The 17,165-nt window shown below is 33.5% G+C and overlaps 1 protein-coding gene across 1 annotated transcript; it reads right to left on the bottom strand.

Annotated features, from left to right (window-relative positions):
• Positions 1 to 1,118: 1,118 nt before the first annotated feature.
• MS3_00006935 (uncharacterized protein) lies at positions 1,119 to 16,478 on the bottom strand. The gene is made up of 7 exons (XM_051215172.1): positions 15,524 to 16,478; positions 15,335 to 15,481; positions 13,070 to 15,303; positions 10,449 to 10,582; positions 7,965 to 8,097; positions 5,035 to 5,244; positions 1,119 to 1,945 (listed from the first exon to the last, which is right to left on the bottom strand). The coding sequence occupies exons 1-3, from the start codon at positions 15,983 to 15,985 to the stop codon at positions 15,142 to 15,144; spliced, it is 771 nt and encodes a 256-aa protein (XP_051068362.1). The 5' UTR covers positions 15,986 to 16,478; the 3' UTR covers positions 1,119 to 1,945; positions 5,035 to 5,244; positions 7,965 to 8,097; positions 10,449 to 10,582; positions 13,070 to 15,141.
• Between the last annotated feature and the right edge of the window lie 687 nt (positions 16,479 to 17,165).

The following is a 17,165-nucleotide window of genomic DNA, read 5'->3' as shown; positions in this document are numbered from 1 at the left end:
GACGGACTACAGTGCAAAGTAGTGCATGGAAGTCAGCTGACAGATGCATTCCAAGTAAGGACCGGAGTCAGACAAGGCTGTTTGCTCTCTCCCTTCCTCTTTCTTCTGGTGGTCGAGTGGATTATGAAAACCTCAACATCTGAAGGAAAACACGGAATACAATGGACAGCTCAGAACCAATTAGACGATTTGGACTTCGCAGATGACCTAGCCCTCCTATCACGTACACACGAACAGATGAAGATAGCCACTGTAGCAGCAGTCTCTGCATCAGTAGGCCTCAGCATACACAAAGGGAAAACCAAGGTACTCAAATTCAAAGCGGAGAACAGCAATCCAATCACACTTGATGGCGAAACTCTGGAAGATGTAGAGTCCTTCACATATCTAGGAAGCATCATCAATGAACAAGGAGGATGAGATGCAGACGTAAAGGCGAGGATTGGCAAAGCAAAGGCCGCATTCCTTCAGTTGAAGAACATATGGAACTCAAAACAACTTTCAACCAATATCAAAGTGAGAATCTTCAATACGAACGTCAAGGCAGTTCTACTGTATGGAGCTGAAACTTGGAGAACTACAACAACCACAATCAAGGAAGTACAAGTATTTATAAATAGCTGTCTACGCAAGATACTCAACATCCATTGGCCGGATACCATCAGCAATAGCCTTCTGTGGGAGAGAACAAACCAACTTCCAGCTGAAGAAGAAATTAGGAAAAGACGATGGAAATGGATAGGACATACATTACGCAAATCGTCAAACTGCATCAGGAGGCAAGCCCTAACTTGGAATCCTGAAGGGAAGCGAAAAAGAGGAAGGCCAAAGTACACATTGCGTCGGATAATAGAAGCAGATATGAAAACGATGAATTACAACTGGACGGAGCTAGAAAGGATTGCCCAGGACAGGGTTGGATGGAGAATGCTGGTGAGCGGCCTATGCTCCTTCACGAGGAGTAACAGGCGTAAGTAAGTAAGTAAGTATGTATCTTTGTTAATACTGTGTGATATTATTCTAGAACTATTATTTCAATTATCTATAAAAATATCCGTCTGAAACATTCAAACAGGCGCCTTACTACAAATACGTTTTATAAATGATTTTACATTATCCTGGTATCAAGTTTTTTTTTTCAAACATTCCAAACTTTTTAGTTGCTTCAATCAATTATACTTATCAAATTGTACATTGTAGATGGATCAAAAGCAACAATGTCCATTGAAATAATCTTATTCTAAGAATATTTTCATCCTCTTTTTATTGAAACATATGAAAACGTTTGAATTATCACCAAAATATTTAATGTTTAGCTGGAAGCATTACAGAATTTTGGACTGAACAACATTCAATGGATTGATTTTTATAAGTTATAACTGTTTGATTTAAAATATGGGAAAAAAGTTACATTTCAACAGTTACATTATCATGACAAAATTCTTCCAAATATGCTTCATTCTCAAAATATGTTAATTGTAGACATAACACTATTAAATGCAATGTAACATATACCCTTTCCACTAGTGCTTAACAATGATTCTTGGATGAGCCAAGATAAATAAAACTGATTTTGTTTTTTAAACGAAGTAACGAAATTTTTCGAAAGAAGTCATCATTAAAATAGAAACTACAATAAGTAAACAAAAGATAAAGAATGAAATCTAGTAAACCATGAACATTCCACCAAGAAGATTTAAAATAAATGGAAGTATACGCTCTCATAATTCCTTGCATAGAGATATCTGAAATGTATGCAGTATACATACGTAGTTTACAATGTCATTTAAAAAATCAAATCAAAAACATACAATCTTCACATTTGTTTTAAGTTTGAACTTGATTACACACACTGTCAGTTATGTTTCGAGGTTATTTGTTGCCAGGCGCGTAAAATTCTTTCGTCTATTCAAAAATCACGCCAAGATTAAATCGAGAAATATTTCTGGAAATGAACGAAAATAATAAACTTGAGAATTCATTGATCACAATGTCTATTTGTTATTTGAAATGGTTTGGATTCTCCCGTTGCCAGTGTTAATAACTACAAATAACCAGTCTATATTGAGCAAGTTGCCTTAATATTAACATCTCTTCACACGTTTTTAGTCACATTCGATAGAGGCTGACAGTGGAATCCAAGATGAATGGTTTATCCTACTTGGAACTCGTCAATTAGGTGTACCTAACACATTTCAACATCAAGGCTCTCCACTGGACTCGAACATAGTACTTATGGTTTCAAACAATAAACCCGTTGTTCACTAAGTTCTGAGTTTAACTAGGTACTAATATGTGCGAGGGGGGATGAACTAAACTATACACTTGTGTATAATTTCGTCTGTGATGTTAATGACTACAATTGATTGCTCGTGAGAGCGATGGTTATGTTGAGAGCGAAGAGTAATTAGGTAAAAACAATGTCATGTTCGGGAAAAGTTACACAGTGCCTTTGTAAAGTATTGAAATCATAAATTAAATACATTATTTGCATATCCTCATCTGCACATCTCCATCGTTCCTCCAATTCTGCAGTGTTCTAACTGATCTCTGTTTTCTTTCTTCTCTTCATTTCAGTTTTCTGTTGATAAGGATTCCACTTCCAATTCTTGATATATACTTCTTATATCTGTTCACATAAGTAGCACACACTGAAATTGCTTAAACAAGACGTCGCATTCCTTAGATTAGTATCGAAAAACAATTGTTCTTGGATGTTAATAATCAATCTAAATGGAAAATTCATTTAATGTTTTTATATTGGTATGATTCCTCTAACAACTGTATTTTCTAAAGTGCTATGTTATAAATCAGTACGAAGTTTAGTGAAATGAGTGTGTGTATTCTGAATCCCCAACTAACATTACTTATAAGTCTGTGAATAAATTCTATTTGAAGAAAGGTTGACGGAAGCCCAGTAAATCTTGTTAATATTTGGAAACCAATAGGAAGAGTGTTCTTATACAGTTTTTTGACTAATCTACAAAATACACGGAAGTGTTCTGAGACCTGCTGCAAAATGTCTTTTTCATTCACATTTAAATGGATTAGATTATCCTGTTGCTGAAATGTTAACTGAAATTTGTTCTTTCCCACGTGGCATATAAGCATCCTATGCGGACTGCCTCGATATAGCTACTGTAATACACGTTCACATAAAAAAGATGAGACATGGCTACCAGTGTAATCCAGGACCCACATTTCTTTGTGTTTGATACTCGGAGTGAACACCAACTCTGAGATGGAGGTACATTGAGCTTATTAGTGCTAAATAGTATGAAAGCGCTTTCTGAACTCTATTGCTGTTCACGTTCTGACTGTCTGGAAATACTGTAAATGACATTCAAGTACTATGAACTACAGTTCAATTATTGATCTTTCAAGAGTTCTTCTATTTAGAATTATTGTACACAACAAAATCAGATAGAAATATTTATTTGAAATGAAATGCATATTTATAACCGGAACTACATTTCATATTGTTATAATAATGAAGAAGATTACAGCCAACAAATGAATAATATCGCTTGATTTTAAAAGATTGACAAAGTACTTAAATCATTTCAAAATACCAGTTGAACAATTGAAACAAAATAAACTCAAACCAATTGGAGAAAATAAACTACTGTTAACGAACAAAGTCAATAAAAACTCATTTTTCAATGGGGTGTTTGGATCTTCTCATTAACGTTTCAGACTGTGATTGATCAGTCACCCATTGACATTTGTACATCATGTGAGTGTCACCTTGATATTACTTTGGGTCACAAGTATTATGGGCAGGGATGGTTGGTGGCTAGCAGTGGAACCCAAAATGTTCGTTTCGCCCTATTTTGGACTCTTCAGCTGCATGTAATTGGTACTTGCACCCCTAAGTTGGTATTTACTCCGAGGCTCGAACCCGGTACCGTTTGTTTTAAACGCGGTCGCACTACCCACTAAACTACTGAGTCTAGATAGGCAATTGTAGTCCTAAACGTCAGTAGAAAGATTCAAACAATTAATCCAAAAATGAATTAAACTTCACTTCATTGCACAAGCTAGTGGCTATCCGTACTCAATAAATAAGTGTATGGAGCGATGGCGTTTAAAATGAACGGTAGTCAGTTCTAGTCCCAGAGTGAACATCGGCTCTCTAATGCAGGTTTATTCATCTGTCGAGTTTCAAATAAAACGAAACGTGCGTCCTGGATTCTGCCGTTAGTCACCATCCATCTCTGATTATTAAGTCTTTAAAAGCTTCTATATAATCATCAAAACGATCTTCCGTGGAAATGTACTAAAAGATAACATATTTCTTTAGATAATATCGGTTAAAAAATATCTCATTTTAGTAGTGTTGATTAAAAACTTGTTGCTGAATTTCTGGCTTTAATATTTCAAGATCTTGAAATCCAATTTCAGTTGCGTATTTAGTTTACGGATTTAAGAATTCTGGAATCACAACAAAATAACTGTCTAGTAATCACTGGTTTTAAATGATTTATCTGTAAAATTAACAATTTGAAAAAATTCTTAGAATCGCTAAAGATTATATGCTCAATACTTATTAGCTATATGCATAGTTTCAGGAGGAAGCCGTAAGTGATGATGTCCATTTACATCAAAATGGAAACAAATCTTACCAACAATATCGGATAGTTGACGCGTTCATCATAAAATGATTTAAACTGTAAATAAAAATCAATAAATTTTAAATGATTGACCTAAGAAAACAGTGATAACTGTGAAAAATGAATGCTTTTGGTTCTAAGTGTATCTAAGTTACCAGTGCTTACTGATTTGAAGTTCAATACTGGAATGAAACAGCTGTTAAATGTTTCTTATATCTAAATGGTTTTCTATTTGAATTTAGTTTGTAACAAAAATCATTTTCAAACTACACTGGTTTCCATCTTGATCTTCGTCATTTGAAAAATACAAAATATATATACTTTCATTTCAACTGTGATATAAAAGTCTTTTAGGGTTTCGTTGCTTTTAATTTAAAAATATAATTATGATGAATAATAACTGATCAATGATATGACTTACGTGATCAACTACAATGGTCCGTTTTGATTTTTATGCATTCATTGATTCTTCGACATAAAGTAGAAAAATACTCATCAAATGGATACTTTCCAGAAATGTCGATACGATTTTCTCGGGCAGTTATAAGACCAAGCCAACCCTTTGGTTTGTAGTCACGTTGTGCACGTAAGCAAATAATTGGTTTTTTCAAACAAACTGCATATGTTGCTTCTATTCAATAAAAAAAGATTTATTATCTACTTAACACCGGAAAATTAAAATACTTTGCCACATCGATAACTATGAACTGTTCCAATTTTTTTAAGTATAACGTTCATTTGTAGTTTCATAGTAAATAAAACCTAATAGTTAAAACTGGACATTACTAGATAATATTTAATGTTTTATTCTTCAACATTCAGTCGTGCTTTTAAAATAGCTACTGCCTATTTATCCAGTCATTTAAAAACAATGAATTAACTGCATAAGGTTATTCGGATTCAACTGTGTAAGCTAACAGAAAGAAGTCAACAAGTGTAGAATCTAAGGCAATTTTGGCAATTTAATAACATTTCAAATGTAAATGGTAACCAAATTTATGCTTCAGCCGTCTAATCGAAAAATATAGTTGATAAGATTTTATATGATTCCTTCTGACGGTATGGTGTGTGCTACTTATATTGACATAAGTAGTAGATGATATTAGTCGTGAACAGAAGGTCTGGCAGCAGAGAAACAAGAGGATTGAACAGTAAAGAATGGAAACAGAATGTGATTTGTATGAAAATGCAAGAACAATGAAGTCTGAGTCATTATGAGATAATTGATGGACATTTTGCAAATTATGTATTTACTATTCGATTGTAAAATTTTATTGACAAGTCCTCTAATTTTGTGACAAATACATTCGATTGTCCCCACTGGTGTTCTTGTTCGCTACAATGGTAACTAGACAAGGTCTGAAGGTCCTGGCTCATATCTTTGCCGAAGTTGTGGATGCTCACTTCCAAGGTGTCTCATACTACGTCAAAACAAGTGTCTATTGCCTTGTGATTTCTACAGTTGTTATATCAAACTTAATCCATAATATCATGCTTTAAATATATGTTGAAATAACTAATAGCCGAATGTAAAAATCGATTAGATTTTTTGTGAAACGAATTTTTGTTAAAACAGTCAAAAGATTGCTTATATTATGGAATACTTTTGGCGAATTGTCGGACTTGACTGTGGTTGGGTAGTGATTTCACACAAATCCAAATAACTGGTGCAAGCACGCAAGGAAAGATTATTATGACAAGGAATAACTGGGGAGCAAAATTACGGTTTTACTGTATAACTTAATGACGTGGACATTTACAAAGTCTTCGACTCAAAATAAACAGGACCACAACTTGATGAAAACATTAAAAATATTGGATTTGTATTTCGTAGATCATTTAGGAACCAATACATTTGAGATTTTAAAATTGAGTTTATTTGTGTGCTCATTATATTGTTACTAATAGTAAGTGCTATTACAACTGAACAAACACAAAGTTTTTTACATTGTTTTGTAAATGCTTGAGTCGATGTAAACTATTTACAACTATATTTAGAGAAATGAATGCAGTAATTTATCCTAGGTTGAACAATTATGAGAATGATGATACCAATTTTTAAGAATTTCGTAACTAAATATACTTTGGTAGTAAGATATTCTCTTTATTACATGTACTTTATAATGAGGTCTGTTAATTCCTTGAAAAGAAACATCCGTAAGTACTGGCATCTACTGTGGACGTAAGCGGCACTTGAGAAACGATTTCAAAAATTTAAGAACGTGGTTTTAATTGAGTGTAAAACGATAAAATAACTGTAAATTCTGATTTACGATGACTTCCAAAAATATTTGGTTCAATGGGAATGGAGGGTAGTGTGAGCGTTTAAAATATGTAGCTTGTAACCAATGCATATTCTTCAAATTACATAAAGTTGCTATGACCATTAAACAAAGTTTCATCAGGTAGATTACGTACAATGACTGTTATATTCTGGTGAAGATTAAATTACAGGTAACTCCCGAGGACTATTAATGGACTAATATTCTATAAATATTCTTATTGTAAAAGTATTGAGTAATTACATTATGTATATTTATATTCCTCTTATTATAAGCTTTATTTTGACCTATATTTTATTATTTTACGATTTACGACTCTTATGTTCAGTTTATTGACTACTGCCTCCCACGTTCACAGCCACTTTTTGGCTTATTTGTGTACACATGTTATTTTCTATTTTATGGTACGTTGTGGTCTGTCTGATTGATATGTAAACCGAGTATGTCTGAAATAAACGATTCGATCTGATTCGATTCGATTCATACTACAGAAGCTGGTATTGTGTTCTGGACTCAAGTGGAAGGGCTAGGAGGACAAAGGACCAATCAAGACCCTAAACTGCTCATACCGGTTGGACGTCATTGGTTTGGCATAGTGCAAAATTGTATAAGTCGTATTCTGACTGGTCGATAAGTCGCGTGATAGCCAGACATCAAGGTCATAACAATGATGTGCTCTAAAGACAATTACTGGTAGAAACACTATAGCTGTTAAAGAGATATTAATAATTATCGATATATAGATGATCATAATGGTTTAGATTTTAAAACACTAATCGTAATAATTGTAGTAACCTGAATAATAGTTTCTTGGTATTTCATTGATAAGTATTATATTGCTGTATCAATCTCATATTTTAACGCACATTATGTAACAGTTATATGTAACTTCCAATAAGAATTGTTATAAAGTGTTAAGCATTGTCCACTTTCAACTGTCCAATCAAAGGGTGAAAGTAGTAACCAATCGATTTCGGTTTAACCAATCGGATAATATTAGTGTTCAAGGAAAAATACATCAAGCTGTACTCAGTGTATTTGGTTATTCTTTTAAATTAATTTCACTTACCCATTTCAGCATATTCGCTATTTTTATAATTCTCGGAATATATAATACATACAGCATAAGATTTTTCTATGGCTTCAGCCATACTTCTAAATGTATTTGCAGCATATTTCAGATTGTCTTGATCGAACCATACCTGATACAATCAAAACATCAACACTTATATAAAGACATTTCTAAATAACTATCAATTATAATCGGAAATTATTAATGGTTTTCATCATCTAAATTAATAAATAAGCGTTTATTAACCTTGATTTTTCAAACATGTAGTGTTGTGATGTGTGCTACTGATCTCGATAGGTAGAAGTTGTACGTGTCATCAATCGAAAGTGAAATGCCTGGAGGCAGAAGGTTAAGAAGATCAAAGAAAAGAGAAGGAGAACAGACAATGATAGCTGTGCAAACGAAGGAACAATCAATTCTGAGACAATTGACTGATATTTTGAAAATGAATTATTGATTGCATGGTTGTCAGATTTTACTATGTTCTGTAATTTCGTATTCAAACACATTCGGTTGTTCCCCAATTGTATGTTCTCGTTTACTACTGTGTTAACTAGCTTTTGGATAACCTAACAGTTAATGACGTTCTGTTACGCCTTTCGAGAAAAAGATTTTTACGTTTGTTTCATATGTTCTGCTAACATATATCTAAAGTAGGTGACAACTATATATTGGTCTTTCAATATCATAAATTGATAGATATAATATTATCAGAATGAGTTTTGTGGAGATTTTAGGAAATTTCACAGGTTGAAATCATGAGTCAGTTGACGCTAGACCACCATTGAAAACCGTTTCGTCCTAGTATGTGACTCCTCAGCAGTGCGCATACTAGGACGAAACGGCCGTCCAGTGCTTCCAGGTTTTCCATAGTGGTCTAGCTTCAACTGACTCATGTTTTCAATCTGTGAGATATAATATTGTCGTTGAATTTAACGAGATGTTCTGAAAGTAATACACTCTTTATGAGACTTGAAGTCAATCTATGTACTGTTGAAAAATCTTAAATTACCAGGAATTTTTTCCAATTTTAATGATAATCTAGATGATGCCAATTCTTGTTAGTATTCTCAATAAACAACAAGTTCACAAACTTTTCATCTTACTTATAATTTAAAATAAACAATTTTCGAGATGGTGGAGAAGACTTGTGGCACAAATATAGGAACAAAAATCAAACCAATGGGAGACACAACCAAAACAAAGAAATAAACAATGACAAATTTAAGGTCAATAAGAACCAATCAACATCGAGTTGCACAGAACAAGCTGTGAAACATACATGGAGAAATTAGAGCACTTCACTTCTATCTGAAGTTTGTGCTGATGATGTCGTTCAGAAGAACGATGAAAGCTCCACGACCAAACCATCGAGCTCAGAGAACAAAACTCCACCAAAAACAATTTTCGAGTTTTGAATGCAAATCAAATTGTTGGAATTGTGTTTTGTTTTAATAAATAGAACCTTTATTTAATTTATTTGTTTAATCACCACAGTTATACATTACATAAATAGCTGAATTATAAATTATATTGTATTTAATGAATAATATGAAATTATAGAAAGAATTAATGTTGACATTTGATCAAGTATTTCGAGTATACTTAATTTACGTTAGTCATGAATGATTTCAGATGTCAAAGAATATAAAACAGGAGAATACTCATATTTTAATTTTGAGCAATGTTAATAATGACATTTAAATATTACTAATCTATTGTATAGAATCCGGTTGACGTTTTATTAGCAAGATTTTTTCTACAGGATGGGGTTGCTGACCTCATGCCCAACCCTCCTCCTTTACCCGAGCTTGAGGCCGCCAGTAACTGTGGGACAGCTACAGGCTGAGTTTTAAGCCCTGTGTGTAGGGCTGCCAAAGAAAACTTCGATTCTTGGTCGACGGTTCTTAGCATGCAACAAATCACAAGAGTAAGACCGTGACCATCATCAAGAAGGTACAAGTATTTATGAACAGTTGTCTGCTCAACATTTATTGACCGGGTACCATCAGCAACAGCCTTCTGCGGGAGAGAACAAACCAGCTTCTAGTTGAAGACGAAATTAAGAAAAAAAAATGGAAGTGAATAGGACATACATTACGGAAGTCACCAAACTGCATCACGAGGCAAACTCTGACTTGAACTCATGAAGGGAAACGGAGAAGAAGAAGGTCAAAGAACACATGACGTCGTGAATCGGAAGCAGATATGAAAAGGATGAATAGCAACTGGAAAGAACTGGGAAGGATTGCATAGGACAGGGTTGGATGGAGAGTGCTGGTGGGCGGTCTATGCTCATCCACAATGAATAACAGGCGTAAGTAAGTAGGTATTGAAGAGAATATAAACTGTTATGAGAATACATAAAAACAGGAACATTTTTCAACAATGATGAAATTAATCACAATTTTATTGTTAATTTTTATTAGTACAGTCGAATAATGTTAAGTTTTCAGATGTTTTTAAAAAAAAATCACTAACCTTATATCCTTTTTCTTTTAAATGCTTTGTAAGATTTATTGCAGTTTCTTTCTGTTTATGACTATAACTTATCATTAAATGTTCAAGTTGCGTAGAAGAATTTAAGTTGGATTCATAATCTAGTGAATTCTTATCTAAATTATAGAATTAAAATAATAAAATGTCAGGAGAAATTCTGCATCAATGAAGACTATATAAATGTATATCAAAATGATATTGTTTTCAGTTATATACTGATTATTCTAAACTATTATAAACTGGAAAGGATTGCCCAGGATATAATTGTGTGGATAGTGCTGGTGAGCGGCCTATGCTCCTCCACGAAGGGTTACAAGAATAACTAAGTAAGTAAGTACAATAAGTCGACTGTAAAATCACAAAGTTTATTTAAATAAATGTTTCTTATATGACCTCTGATTATTCTGTCACGCAAGATATCACTGGTTATACTGTCTTTGATTTAGAGCTTATTGAAAGGAGATCTCTAATGAACAGTCTATGCCTCTTGACGGGCAAAACGCCCTAGCTATTATAGAAAAACAAATACAAACTTTTAATCGACCACAACAACATTCTAATCACCTGACTGATGAAACTGAGCTAAAATAGTAATAACCTAGGGGCAAAAATATAATGGTTTAAATTACAGTATTTTCAAATTAGTATACAAAATTTAAATAAATTACAGTAACGAAGGAATTGGGGATGATACCATATAAGTAACCAGAAAAATAAGAATAGAAAAAGATCGGTGTTAAACGCAAATGATCATCGGTTAAATATGAAATAGTTGAAGGTTAGGAAGTGAACAGTCTATCTCGTTAAGAACCTGTTGTAAAGAAAAACTATTTTCTACTATCAGAGGAAACTTTATTAAGACGTCATATTTTGCTGAAGTAGGTAATTATATGTGGTCTAAACAATGTATTCATAATACATTGAAACGTCCGTCACGATATATGAAAAATAAAACTTAAAAATAAACATGGAGTAATAGAAACAAGCTGGGCGGCAAGAAATTAGTCACATATAGAAATAAAATAAAGCAAATCAAAGTAGGTTTTTATAGGATTTCACAAGATATATCATGTACTTTAATCTTTTATCATAGAAAAATTTGAAATCTTTTTTGTGATATACATACTTCTGACTATCAAATTTATAATTAGAGTGGTAGACTTTACTGGAGCTACTACAAAATAATTATTTCAATTACGGGCAATCATATAAAAATGTCTGATTTTGTTTTTCAAAAGATTCCTAATAAACAACAGAAATCCATAAATATCTCTTCCTTTTGCTAGTGAAGTTGGGAAACATATGTCTAGCGATCACTGAAATAAATTATATTCCAGCTAAATGTTTATATAGGCTTTGTGTTGCTTAGTTCACATATTGATTATGCAATACACTTAACTAAGTTCTGACAATTTTCCTTTGTATCTCAAAGACGAAAGTTGCGCATATTCTGGTAAGTTACTACTTTACACTCACTATTATTTTGGTAATTTAAACAGAGAATTCACTATATTCCAGATAACGTTACGCCTAGTGGTTTTCTGTGACTGTTTAACAATGGGATCTTAGATTGAAAACTTCTGACGATGTGTTTTATTACTTAAGTTCCAAACCAATCTTAGTTAAACAGTTATGTTGGTTATGAAGATAGTGCTTCGAAAAATGGAAGGTGGTCGGGCAATGTCACAGATTGATTGAAGTTAGACATGATTATTGAGTCCTGAATAAATGATTCAAGGGTTAAACAGTCTTGCTCGAGACCAAAGGTCCTCGATTCGATCTCCGGTGGTGAGTCGTGGGTGCACGCTGCTGACGAGTTATATACTAGTACGAATCAGCTGTTCCTTGTTCCCGAGACATCACCGAGTGTATAACCTAGATTATTCTGTTAAATTTAATACAATTCAGCGGCTTCAACAACCTCCATATTGAGAAATATTATTCATTTGAAAATAATGAATATTATTCCCAAACACATAGTAATAACGACTGATACTTATTTTTAATTTATAGATAGGAAAATTATATGTCATATTCGAAATCTGTTGATTATTGGTGTCAATACCAAGGTTGGACGTGATAATCTCGAATAATATGAACATTGGATAGAGAGTTAATAACAAATATATTTTCAATATATCCATATGGGAAATTAGAAAATTTATTTACAATTAAGCATTTGCTTTAATGTCGTTAGTAAAGTCACTTTATGATGAATAGTGGAAGTTTTATGGGAAAATGTTAGATTATGGATGGAGAAATCATATCCTCGTTTTCTTGAGTTTTTTAGTCAACTACACTGAGTTTATTTGATAAAGCTAATTTGTATTTGTTACAATGTTGACCCAGAATCTTTGCAAGTCTACATTTTTTATGACTTGCTGATAACTCAAGAGAATGGAATTTTATGAACACCTTTCTATTTTTGAGTATCGAGTAACTTTTGTGAATTACTTTTGATTCAGCGATAAGTGGGCTATATATACTAGATAAATCTATTGCATTTTCTTTTCAGAAAACCACTTGTGTTAGCAAAATACCATGGAATTTTACATTTACATAAAGTACTTGTTTAATATCTGATTATCTATATATATACTAACCTTGACTCATCTGCCATAAAATGCTATTAAGTGCTTTCTTTATGTTGTTTGAGGTTTCAGACTCTTGCGCTATGAAAGACATGTCTAAATTCTTCAATATGACCCCAAAGTCTCTTCTTATTCTGTCTCTTGTCCCAGAGTTGAGTGTTAATTTCAATAGAAAAAGTATAACTTCTTCTAATACTTTTCCTGTCAGTGTTTTTATAGTGCACTGAATGCTTTGCAGTATAGTCGACTGGCATATGAACTGTCTGTTTTGATCACTAGATGCCAATAGTCTCAAACCTGTAAAAATATTAAAAGAAGGAACACGGATTGTCTATATTTGGACGGCCTAAATTTCGTTCTCAAAGTGAAAGTGACAAATCGATCACCCAACAGCAATAAATGACTCCTTTATTGGTTACTGGTAAGTGTCGTTTCAAAAAAACTTTTTCGGTGATAGTGAATTCAACCTTTTTTACACCAAAAGGCTGTTCGTGATTGTATTAAATATTTTTTGAATGTTATTCTAATATTATCTATGGAAACTTGCACTGATATTGACATTGATCAAATTAATGACACAATTATGAAATACTCATTGTAAAAGTCTAATGAAATTTCCACATGTATTATCTCTTCTTGTACACATCTTGTGAGGTGGCCTTCTGAGCCGAAATTCCAGAAGATTTTTGCTTTTATAACATAGAAATCGTAGTTAGAAGTGGGGTTCAGTTTGCCCTTTTTTATCTCACATTAGGCTTATCAACCCAGTATATCTGTATGTCAGTATTGGTGCTCACAGTAACAATTTATCCCTAAATGGGAATTAAAAGACAATGATTTAATTCACGACCAAACAGAACCTTATAGACGATTGGCCGAAAATTATGAAAAAACGTCGTTATGTTTGAAACGTGATGCATCTAACATAAACACAAAGAAAGCTGTAATATTGTTCCTGGTTGACAATTACTGAAAGTAACAACTGATAAAAAACTCAGATCGAAACGACAAATGTGTCTAGAAAGAGAGAAAGCACTACACAGTTAGATTGAGCCAATTTCGCGACGGTATTTATGAATGGCCGAATTCTATTTTTAAAAGCTCTATGGGTGATTAAAGGCATCGTCGCTGTAATTTCGACAACCTGTTTTTGAGTAATCTTACATACTTGGATAATTAGTGGTTTATTTTAATTTTTTAGCAAATATCACTGTTGCCAATTGGTCAAACGGCTCGAGTTTATTTATGTCGCGTTATGCATGGAATCTTGTTTTATTTAGGATGAATGAAACCGTTCTAATTTACTATCTGATTTCTCTTTAACTGTCTATGAATTATTAGAATTGTGACATTCGTTTGTATAAAATACCGTTTTTTAGTGTCATAGAATCTTATTCGTACCAGGATGGCCTGTTAATCGTTTGTGCTTTTGTACCATTCAACAGTATTCCTTGTATCATAACTGTACTACAATATTTGGCTCTGAACTTTTACAACTAGTTATTATTGAATAACGTTTAGGAACTCTGTAAAGTAAGTATCCTCCATGTAACAGACAGCAATCAAAAAATGTTCAAAGAAGTCTACTAAAACATGATCATCAAGTGTAAGGAATCAGTTACGGAGTCGATAGCATTTTGTTGAAAAGCCTGTCGTAAGAAATAGTGATAATGAAATACAATACTGCAGGTCAATAGAAATGTTTGACTTCCTGTAAGAAAAACCACTAAAGAATAAACTGTTTCATGAAGACCTCTTAACACACAGTATTCAACTGAGATAAACAGATTTGTCCGGCTGATATCTGAAATAACTGCTGAGATCAGGTTTTCAGTAAAACAGCTCTCAAAAGTCAAGCCCGTTTGGTTTCTTCTTCTTTACAAAACCTGTGGGTAAGGGACTGAGGAAAAGTAAAATATACGAATGAAATGGGGGAAACAAAGGATTTTCATATGACTTCTTCAAGTACAGAAATAGTAGTTTGCGCCTCCAATGTCAATAAAGGCGTTCATGGCGCTTAATTAAGTTTGTTAAACTGTGAACAATATGATGACAACCAAAGTAAATAAAACATGTAAATAGAACTATCCTTTTAAGATTTCTTCACATGAGTAACCATATATCCTTGTCGAGGGTTTATCAAGAGCAGAAGCGAGCATATTCACCATAAAATTTATATTTTCGTCATCCCCAGGTATTAGCTGATCTTCATTATAAATGTACGCTAAGCTTAGATAAGAAGCTATCTAAAAAAATGGATATCAGTTATTATCGTACTTGCAAATTAGTATTCGTGGACTTCGCATAATGTGTAACAATATCTATGAGATTATGCTTTTTGAGGGCAGAACATATTATTGGGCTTTCGTGTTGCAGCATGTTGTAAAGGGTTTTTACAACTATTTCTACCACCAACGTGATTTTCTAAGGAATAATCCCAAATTAAATTTAGCTTGAATTTCTTACCTTTTCCTCACTACAAGTTCCGTTGTATGACAATATGGCTTGATGAATACGATATATTTCCTTCAAATAAGCATCTTGCATTGACATTTTCTCTGCCAGTAATTCACTTAGTTCAAGATAATTGCACAAAGTCAACTGAAAGGATGATAGCAATTCAATGTACTGTTCATTGTAGGATTCTTTCCCAACACTCAGAGATCCGAAGGAATGTTCTCCCAAGTTGGTAAAGATCTGAGTAAGACGGTAGGGGTACTCACCGCTAGATAACACTTTTGTAGCTATCCAAAGGCGATAATCTTCCATTGCGTTTTTAGAATTCTCGATGGCAAAAAAACTCCTATCGAAAAGGTGAATGATTGATTTGAACTCATTTGAGCCATATCCTTGGTCTGAGGGGATTTTAAACATATGGTCGATCACCCTAATAGTTAGAGTCTTGACATCATCTATAGATTGATCCATGAATCAATCTACAGTGTGCTGTACTTCATCCATCAAACATACATCATTCCATCATCAGACGTCAAATCACTTGATCTTGGGGTTTTTATTAATTTCAAATAATGTCATTCAGATAGGTTGATGCATGAAATATGAACGTGGAACGAAAACAAATTATTCTTTTATTGTTAGCGCGTTCGATAACAGTGATTATTATGCAATCTCCAATATCTACCAGACAACTTTCTCACATATGTTAATCCTCCTGATTATATCCGTACTGTTATTAATACGATACCCAAAATCCAAAATTTTTGTATAGATGTTGTATTGACGTATCGATTTCTTGACGCTCACTCATTAAACGATATTATGTATTTGGTACGATATAGAATCTTCAGTACAAAGTATTTCGGCAACTAAGAAAACAACCGATAGCCACATACATATACACATAAGTAATGTAAAGAAGTGTATTGAAGTTCAGCGAGATGTCTTCTAGGAAAGTCAAAATTTACGCTACATTTTAATTAGAGACATACTTGAGAATATACGATAAGGCGGAAGGTTAAGAATAATAGCGGCAACGTATATGATAAGCTAGATAAGAAGTAGTCACTGGTATAGGGTGACGATAATAGTGGGTAATTTATGAGTGATCAGGAACAGATAGTCCAAGCGTGAGGTGGTAATTCATGAGTGAGCGTGTGTTGCCGAATCTTATTTCAAAGCCATCTAGTGATGGAGCTCTGGCCAGCCCGGCTGGGAGAGCACTCTGAGTGGGTAAAACTCTTAATGAGAAAAAGTGATAGTGTACCTGGCTGTTCTTGCCATGATGTGCACTTTTACAGGAGTTGTCTTGAGAGGCGTGGTAGTTTTTGGTGGTGTTTTGTTCTCTGAGCTGGATGGTTTGGTAGTGACGTTCATATCGGGTTGACTAGCCACACTTGATGTTTTATATGACGTTGTCAGATCAGCTCTTATCTTCCTATAACTCAGCGATAGTGACCTCGGGTGCTGGAGTCTGTCTCTTTATGATTTGCTCCTACAACCCACTAGGTACTTGTATTAAGAGATTTATATCTCTTTGGAAGAGCGACGGCAGAACAACATTATGTATTTCATAGTGGAGCAGTGATGATATTTTAAGAAAAAACAACTAACGACGCTGCAGCAAGAGCGGATTCTCATTGAGAATGTA

Source organism: Schistosoma haematobium, chromosome 2, assembly GCF_000699445.3.
Source record: "Schistosoma haematobium chromosome 2, whole genome shotgun sequence".
NCBI classification, from domain to species: Eukaryota; Metazoa; Platyhelminthes; class Trematoda; order Strigeidida; family Schistosomatidae; genus Schistosoma; species Schistosoma haematobium.
Note: the sequence above shows the minus strand (reverse complement) of the source record. Positions and strands in the feature narration are given on the sequence as shown.